We start from the raw sequence: 9376 nt of genomic DNA, 5'->3' as shown, positions 1-9376 counted from the left end.
TTGAGAGAAATTTGTAGAAGTCACAACAAATCTATTGTATCATCATGCAATGACATCATTACCTGCCTATCTCCTAAAGTAGCGAAGTTGTGGAATGTATGTAAGTCAGATGCAAGGTGGTGGAAAATATTACAACGTGGTTGACATTCCCATCTACCATTTCGTGCAAAGGTATTCATATGGAGAGTCATGATTGGTGGGCTCCCATTAGGTTCGGCCTTAAAGAGACAAGGACTAGGGCCCGTCACTTGTTTCTTTTGCACCGTTCCATTGGAGGAAAGTACACATAGGTTCATTAAATGTCCTGTACCATGCACCATTTGGAAATACTTATTGGACATTTGGCAAGTTTGAACCCGTTGTTTGAGACCTCAACAATGGGTTTTTTCTCAATATGTTCAAAAATGGTTCAAATGATGAGATGGAGGTATTGTTCCAAATTTTACGTTATTGGGAACTTACAACACAATTGGAATATGCGCAATGCTTTCATGTTTGATAATAGACATGGGGGTGAAAGCCTATATAAAGCAGCTGAAAGGTATTATCACGTGGATTTTTTGGATGTTAGAGCATGTGGGGATCATTTCCACAAATGCATATTCTGGTTTTTTAATGGCATTACAGGATGTCCGTCTCCCTATATATAGGCATATGATAGGTAGAGGAGACTAAGAAGAGTTGTAACTAAGTGGATTTTACATACAATTCATATAATTGTGTGCTTTTACCGACAAAAAAAAACAAAGCAAAACAAATAGAGAGTGAGAGCAGGGAGCCCTAAAAACAGAAATAAGGCAAACCATAGGCCTAACAATATTTACGAGTCCCCTTCCCTCCTTCCTCCTCTCTGCCCCCCCCCCCCCCTCTCTCTCTCAGACGAAGATAGCAGCGATCCTGCCTGCGGCCTATTGGCACAGAAACAAAACCCTCTTCTTCTCCTCCAACAAGAAAGAAAGACAAAATCAAAAAGCAGACGAGGAATAAGACAGAAATACAGACAGTCAAGACAGTTCAGCCAGGCAGAAAGATAGAAAGAAAGACGATATGGAAGCGGATGATGCTTCTCTACAGAAAACTGTAAGTGCCCTAATCCCTCAATTCAAAGATCTCCTTTCTCGCATAAAACAACAGGGCCACACCAAACTTGATCCACACACAGTTCAAGGCATGCTAGCAAGTTCCAGAGGCATCAATAACGTACATTGGGATGTGTCTAGTCTTGATTCAGACTATGGAATCCTCTACAGAGGTTTCTTGGCTCCCGAAACTTCAACATCGTCATCTTCTTCTTCTGGGGAGGAGAAACAGAGCAACCAGCTTTCAGAAGGGGTTTTGTGGATTTTTCTCACTGCCCAAATACCCCCCGCTGAAATCAAGCCTTTCTCTGGAGAAGAATGTGGAAGGAGTGGCCAATTAGGAGGTTTTTCAGGCGCCAAAATCAAGTGTTTGCCTGGTGATGAAAGTGGAAGGGGAATTCAAATTGGCACCTTTTCGGGTGTCCCAATCAAGCCTTTTTCTTCCAATGGAAGTGGAAACGGAGCCCAAATAGGCGCTTCTTCTGGTGCTGAATTCAAGCCTTTGTCCAATGATCTTGGAGGTGATGAAACACAAGGAGGAACTTTTTTGGCTCCTCAAATTAAGTCTTTGTCAGGTGAACATGGAAATCAAAAAGAGACTTTTTCAGATGCCCAAATCAAGCCTTTATCCAATGGCATTGGGAACAGAAATGGAACCCAGCTAGGACATTTTCTGGGAGCCCAAACCAAGCTTTTGTCCAAGGAACATGGAAATGGAATGCAAATTGAGGATTCTTTAGGTGATCAAATCAAGCCTTTCTGCAATGAAGTTGGAAATGAAGCTCAATTTAGGACTTCTTCGGTTGCCCAAATCAAACCTTTGCCCAATGATGTTGAAAACGTAAATGGAATGGAAATAGGGTCCTTTTCTGATGACCAAGTCAAGCCTTTGTCCGACGACCTCCGAAATGCAAATGAAACCCAAATAGAGTCTTCTTTGGTTGCTGAAATCAAGCTTTTGTCCGACGACCCCCGAAATGCGAATGGAGCCCAAATAGAGTCTTCTTTGGTTGCCGAATTCAAGCCGTTGTCTGAGACCGCCAGAAATGGAAATGGAACCCTACCAGGGATATTTTTAGGGCCCCAACTGTGGCCAATATCTAGTGACATCATAGACAGAACCATTGATGATTCTGTGGCCCCAAAAACGCCTGATTTTGTGCTTGGATGCATCAAGGCACTGCCCCCACCATTGCATCCACTGACACAATTGGTCTCTGCCATCATGGCCCTTCAATCCAGAAGCCATGCAACTTCTTCAGCTGATGTGTATGAACCCGATTGCTTAGATCTCATCCCTCACTTACCTCTTGTTGGAGCTTTTATCTACCGAAGGGTTGGCAATGATGGACATACCCTCTCCTCACCTGATCATCTTGCTGCCAAATTCAGCCGTGTGCTAGGTTTTGATGATCCAAAGATATATGGTGTTTGCTTGGTGGGCAGCACGGTAGCCGACCCTCCTTATATTGCTTTTGCGGCTGGGATGAATGGCTATGCGGGCCCTCTTCATGACCTTGTTAATCAGGAGTCTTTTAAATGGCTCAATAAGGTATCAGTAGATGTGGATGTGCCAAGTGCGAGCCGAGATTGTCTCGAAGAGTATGTTCAGCAAGCTCTTGAGGCTGGACAGATGATGCCAGTTTGTGGGCGCACGCATCTCAAACTAGAAGACTCCAGGTAAACCCATTGTTTTTATCAGTTTTGTGAGAGCTTTTATCTTTAAGCCAATATGTCTAAAAAGACTTGCACTGATTTGGATGCAAACTGATGATCGGTGAACAGAATGACATAAATGGATTATGATTTTTGTTAGTTTTGAGTAATCAATTATACTCTTTGGATTTGGTCTTTTCCCAATGCTGTTCATCATACTTCATTAATATACTTGGCTGCCAATGCTATTGAAATGAGATCCATTGGTTTTTTTGTTAATTTTTCTCATAGTAAAATATACAGATTCTTGAATTGCATGTACCTATTTTAAAGGATTTTCGCCCTCTATTTTCAACAGGTCAATCCATATGGACTTCAAGCTCGGCGATGACTTTGCCACGATAGATGATCTGAAAGAAAAGCTTCGAGCTGCATGTCTGGAAAAGCATGTAGAGTTTTATGTTGTCAAATCCAGCCGGTCAAAGTATACAGTGAGATGCAGGAATGCTGGGTGTGGATGGCGTATGCATGCATCAATACTAGGCACGGGTCCTACTTGTCGAATACGAGCGTTAGCTGAACATACATGTGAGGGTGCCCCAGGCCTTGGAAACAAGAATGCCTCGGCTCAATGGATAGCCCAAAAGCTACAAGAGAAGATTAAGCAACATCCAAATTACCGCCCTGTGGATATTATCCGAGATTTGCAACGCGAAGAAGGCATACAAATACCGTATGCTCGAGCTTGGAGAGGTAAAGAAGCTGCAATGATATCCATTCATGGAGATGAGCTCAAAGGTTATTGTATGTTGCCTGGGTATCTCTCGGCTATAAGAACTACGAATCCAGGCTCGGTTGCATTTATGGAGTGTAGGGGTGTCACATTTTATAGGCTTTTTTTGGCATATTCAGCTTGCTTAAGGGGGTTCAAGTATTGCCGACCTTTTGTTGCATTTGATGCAACTCAGCTCACTGGCAAGTTCCAAGGATGCCTTCTCAGTGCTACTGGTTTAGACGCAAGAGATCAATTATATCCCATTGCTTTAGCTGTAGTTGATGTTGAAAATGAAGAGAATTGGATGTGGTTTATGACTGCATTGAGGCAAAGTCTACAGTTGGAGACCTGCATATTGACCCTCATTTCCAATCGAGAAAAAGGGTTAGTTGAAGCAGGTTTGGCAGTATTTCCAGAAAGCAAACATGCATGTTGCATGAGGCACCTTGTGGAGACCTTGAAAAAAGAGTATACTAGTAATGGAGAATTCATCAAGCTGATATGGTCCGCAGCCCATCAAGTAAGTATGGAAAAGTTTGAGGAGGCGATAAATGCTGCTCGGGTTCTTTGTCCTGACGGCGTGCAATATATGCTGGATGTGGATCCTGTTCATTGGGCAACGGCTCATTTTCCTGGCCGAAGATGGGGTCATCTGACCTCTACCGTGGCCGAATCAGTGAATTCTTGGCTGCAGGAAGCGAGGTCAATGCCGATTATAGCAATGCTCGAATCGATAAGAAAACAATTAGCGGAATGGTTCTTTCAACGTCGTCAAGAGGCTGAGACTGCTGTTCAAGTCCCACAGTTTGATCCCTCCACCTTGATTCAACCGATCGATGAGAAAATAAGGGAGGCGATGGCTTCTTCACAACACTACTTGGTGAGACCATCAGATTTGACCGTGTTTGAGATTGACACTGGCAAACAAACGAGGATAGTGAACTTGGATGGCTGGGATTGCACGTGCAAGGAATGGCAAATCTTTGGGGTACCTTGTTCTCATGCATGTGCTGCCATTCTTTTTCGGGGAGATCAATGTCAAATGTATGCTGATCGATGTTTCTCAATAGAAGCATACAAAGAGTCCTACGAGAGCCCCATATATCCGATTGATATGCAATCAATAGTTATGGAGAATGTGTTGCCACCAGAGACGAGGAGACCACCAGGAAGGCCTAGGAAAAGGCAGATTACTGCAGCTGAGCTTGAGGAGAATACGAGGCCATTTACATGCTCTCGGTGCGGGATGCAACAACGTCATAATCGACGCACATGTAAGAATCCGGTTAGATATATTGAAGGCAACTACATGGCTGAAGGGCCGACTGAGAATGAACTTCCTCCGTGTGAAAATACTACAGATGCCCTTATTGATGATAGTGAAGTTATGGTCCCTCAAGGTGGTGTTGTGAGTGATTTCAGTCGTGGTTATGGACGGGGACGGGGTCGGGGTCGGGGTCGTGGCCATGCTAATATCCACCCTCCCGCATTAAATGCATAACACTTCGTTGGTGTGTGTGGTTTTTGGTTAGTAGCCCCTCCAAGGGTTTTTCTTGGCAAAAAGACTTGGTCTTACAACATTCTTGTATACAGGTAGGGTGTGAACAAAGAAGAAGAAGACGAAGAAGAAGAAGAAGAAGAGGAACAGGAACAGGAAAAAGAAAATGTACTCGAGGAATTTGTAGCCATAGATTTGATTCGATCAAAGAAAGATGAAAGGTTTTGCTTGATTATATTCTGGATATGGTAGATTCGGCTCGGATGAAATTAGTGTGAAAAATCGATTTGGTTCGATTGAGCTCAAATGTAATTCAATTACCACAATAGGAAGTATCATACTCCATTTTTTCTTTCCTGCAGTGAACTTGAATGGATAATGTGATTTAACTTGGAATCTATGTCTTCTGCTTCTAATCATATCTTTAGAGAGGGAAATATATATGCCTCAATTCAAGCACATGCGTCAAACAATAAACTTTCTGAGTAATTATGTTCTGTTCTTTAGTTTTTGGTTGGTTTAGCATGTGTTGCAATATTTTGGCGTAATGTAACTGGTCCAACTGTGTGTATGATCATCGATATTCACAATTCTCATCGCATTAAGCTTAAATCTATATGGAATCAAATTATTGGTTGAATGATTAAATTAGCATGCGGCTAATTGCATGGAAGATTCCATATGATACGGCAATGAATTCTTAAAGAGTGGACATGCCTTTTTGAGATTCTTATGGATAATCATGAGGTATGCACGAGTAGAAATGTGAGAAGTGTAAAAACAAAGTATCAATAAGAAGAACTTTATCCATATGATATGTTTTCTATGATGTAAATAAATATGAGATGGTGGATCTTTGTCAGTATTGTATATGCTAGGTTCTCCCTATGTTGCTGTTATTGGTGGTAGATGAATTGGTTCCATGAATATTTCTGTGTAGCTTGGTAATTAGAAGTTAATGAAGGCTTGAGTACGTCCAATAGCAGGTGGATGACCTTAGTGATTGTATTGATATTGGATATACATATGCTTCGCAAACCATTCCACAATCAGTGCAATAAAAATATTGGTTTACTCATGGAGTTGTTTCCTTTTATCTATTGTAACAAGTTTTAGTTCTCAAGTCTGATGTCCTTTTATTGGGGATACCATAGTTCTAATTATTGTAGCTATAGCTTGTACCATATGCTCTAAATGAATGCAAAATGGCAAAATTAACATTCTCGAATTAAAGAGATAATTTGTCGAAGTTAATGAGCAATTGGGAACTGTTTCAAATAAGGAGGAGGGAGTTTGTGAATTAGGATGGGTGAGTTTGTCGATGTTAATGAACAATCAGGAAGTGTTTCAAATATTATTAGTAATAAAAATGAAGAAGAAAACCCTAAAAGATTCCGTTGCCGGGACTTGAACCCGGGTCTCTCGGGTGAGAGCCGAGTATCCTAACCAACTAGACTACAACGGATGTATGAGATGAAACTTCTATATCTTATTAAGTATCCTTACTTTTCCATATAAATGCAACTAAGAAAGTCTGGGTACGAGAGATAAAGCTTTGTCAACTGCCTATACATTGGATCATTAGAAATTAGGGCGGTCTCTTCCATGGTTAATTATCTTTTAATGATGGAATCTATCTAAGTAAAGTAAACAAAATCACAACTCTAGCGAGGCTTATGAAATTGAAACAAATCCACGGGTAATTTCTAAATGAGTCACATCTTTTGACTTTACGGTCACAAAGAATTATTCTGATGCTTACGAGAAGAAAGAAACAACACCTAGTTAAGGAAAAGAACATGATACAATATTGCAAAGGAGATATCTTGAAACTTTGAAGATGATTATGTCGTTACTAGCTATAACCTATTGGGTTGATCATTACTAACGGTAAATAGTTACTCCATAATATGAAAAGTGAAATAAGAATTGTTGACCAACCATCATTTTTTACCTTTTGTTTCTTTCGTAGGTCAAGCTTTCATCGTCATGTTAATAATTATGAGCATTTCAAAACAAGTTGCTTATTCTAGTTAAAATAACTAAGCAGAATTGTTTTGTGGTTTTCAAACAATTGTGCATGTCTAGTCAAGCGACATGAATATATGTTCTAGAATCTAGAAGTGTATAAACTTTGACATCTAATATATTTAAGGAAATATTTTGTAGAGGTACATCAACATACAAACTCCCTAAGTTGAATATTATATTTAGGTTTAAATACCAAAAACATCATTTTTTTATAGTATTTAATATTGATTTTGAACTTAGTCTTCTTTGACTAGATTATACATGTGTGTGTGTGGTAATATCCACTACATTACTAAACATGGGTGTTCTAACACAAGTGAAAAGTATCGCATCATATTATTTTGCACAGTGACATACTGCTATGACCTTTCCCAATTAAAGCACGACAATGATGACGAGCAAGCAAGGTCATAAAGGCATATGGAGCAAGACATCACATGGTTTAACACAATGTGAAAGATGATTACCAAATTGTTGCTTATAGATTCATGAGCTTACTTGACTAAATAACTCTTTAAAATGTCATTGTGATTGTGTAGCAACAAAAGTTGTGCTATTATTGTGAGTTCAAATCTTGGCGTATGGCTTTCATATCAAATTTGTTATAACTCTCATCATACATTTAGTTCTTGAGCATGCATAATGACAATTTGTTCCTGGAAAAATGGATTCACAAATCACTTTCCATAACACAAGGGTCAAAAACCATAGTCGTATATCTAATGTCAATTTATTGGTGCTAGCATCCCTTGCATGAACATGTTCATGAGAAAGAGGTAGTGCATTATGTTAATCAATTGGTATTGATGATAAATAGGATTGTCCTAAGGCATGATTGCCCATTTTGATATCTTAACTTAAACATTAGGACTACTCCAAAGAGTACTTACATCATAGGCTCTTAATGTCATGCCTATAAATTGGTTAGTTGGTACTTTATTTGTACCACCTTCCATTGTTTTCACCCTTTAACAAGACTACAAGCATAAAACATTATGTTGTGTTACGTGTATATTCATCTTCATCTTGACTCCCATTTCTTGCAAAGATAGCTATTTGAAATGACCCTTGGTAATTCTAATTTCAAATGCATTCATAAATTCCTACTATTTGTCAAAGAAAATTGTGTTCCTTTTGTTAATACATTCCAAACATTTGAGTTGCAATGGTCATTTTACATAGAAGTTAAGATTTTTTTGTTCTTAGCTTGATCATAACAGATTGAATGTTAAACACACACAAAATACTCATTTGTTGGAAAAAAAACATACATCTATAATGTTTCAACCTTTATTGTAATCTAATAAATGCATTTTATGAGTTTTGCCTGCTAGAGTAACCATACATAGTATAGAACTCTCTCTTTCGAGTCGAGTTCCCTCATAATTATTTTGGGATAGAACTCGACATTGAATGCATATGATCATTGGACAAATACATACCTCTTCACATCCGCTTAAAGTGAAGGATGGTAGCAATCAACAACTAATAGTAAGCTAATTGGAGTAGCCAACAACTAAAAGTAGCTAATGGGAACAACCAACAACTAATAGTAGCTAACGGGAGCAACCAAAAACTAATAGCACGTTATGTTAACCATGTAAGAAGACCTCACAACTATAGATGTATTGCATACACATGATATCCAAGGCACATAGAATGGTTTGTTTCTAGAGGGGTTTGGACCATTCAACTATGCCATGCAAGTAGCACCAACCAACCTAAGACACAAACTCCAATCAGCAATCCCTCATACATATTGATATTTGTAATCATGATTTGTCACATGTGTCCATTTTGTGCATTTTAGGGTTTCTTGGTGCATTTTAGAGTTTCTCTCTATGGTTTAGGGTTTCTGTGTGTTTAGGGATTGTTAATCCATCTTAGGGCATCTTGTTGCGTTTGAAGTTCTTTGCTCCATTTTAGGGTCTATTGCTGCATTTTAAAGGTTTTGCATTGTAGGGTTTCTTTCCATGTTTTCTGGGTTTCTCTCACGTTGTGTTTTTAGGGTTTCTTTCTAGCTCTATGTTCAATGCAATGTTTTCTTACATTTTAGGGTTTGTTGCATTCTTGGTATCCTTTTCTCTAAAACCATATCTCTCTCTAGTCGAGGACCACCGACAAACACCACCAAACCAATGACAAGCGTCAAGAAGATGGATGAACGCCTAACAAGCCTTAAGAAAACACTACATGCTCGGATAAACTTAAACAAAAAGAACTCATATATGAATGGCGGTCTATTCACCTTTCTTTACTTTCATTTGGTCTATCGATTAGTAACATATTCTTAATAATAGTATCAAAGTGTTTACTAACAAATTTTTTATGCTATTT

The 9376-nt window shown here is 39.2% G+C and overlaps 1 protein-coding gene and 1 non-coding gene across 3 annotated transcripts; one reads left to right on the top strand and one right to left on the bottom strand.

Annotated features, from left to right (window-relative positions):
- The first annotated feature begins 1003 nt into the window (after positions 1-1003).
- Positions 1004-5408, top strand: LOC147865432 (uncharacterized). 2 transcript variants are annotated; one of them, XM_087318236.1, is made up of 3 exons: positions 1004-1980; positions 2050-2759; positions 3094-5408. In XM_087318236.1, the coding sequence occupies exons 1-3, from the start codon at positions 1048-1050 to the stop codon at positions 5009-5011; spliced, it is 3561 nt and encodes a 1186-aa protein (XP_087174362.1). In that variant the 5' UTR covers positions 1004-1047; the 3' UTR covers positions 5012-5408. The 2 variants fall into 2 exon arrangements, with proteins under 2 accessions (XP_087174362.1, XP_087174361.1); XM_087318235.1 differs by having other exon boundaries at positions 1004-2759.
- A 992-nt stretch (positions 5409-6400) lies between these two features.
- On the bottom strand, positions 6401-6473 carry TRNAE-CUC (transfer RNA glutamic acid (anticodon CUC)). Its single transcript has one exon. It is a non-coding gene; the product is annotated as a tRNA-Glu (tRNA).
- Between the last annotated feature and the right edge of the window lie 2903 nt (positions 6474-9376).

This window comes from Azolla caroliniana, unplaced genomic scaffold (assembly GCF_043228905.1).
Source record: "Azolla caroliniana isolate FFs.n. ecotype wild unplaced genomic scaffold, voAzoCaro1.0.p SCAF_4, whole genome shotgun sequence".
NCBI classification, from domain to species: Eukaryota; Viridiplantae; Streptophyta; class Polypodiopsida; order Salviniales; family Salviniaceae; genus Azolla; species Azolla caroliniana.
This window is presented reverse-complemented; position numbering and strand designations above follow the sequence as displayed.

Coding starts and splice junctions, on each gene's coding strand:
- LOC147865432 (XM_087318235.1), top strand. CDS start 1,048: ATGGAAGCGGATGATGCTTCTCTACAGAAAACTGTAAGTGCCCTAATC. Junction 2,760..3,093: donor CTCAAACTAGAAGACTCCAG/GTAAACCCATTG, acceptor TATTTTCAACAG/GTCAATCCATATGGACTTCA.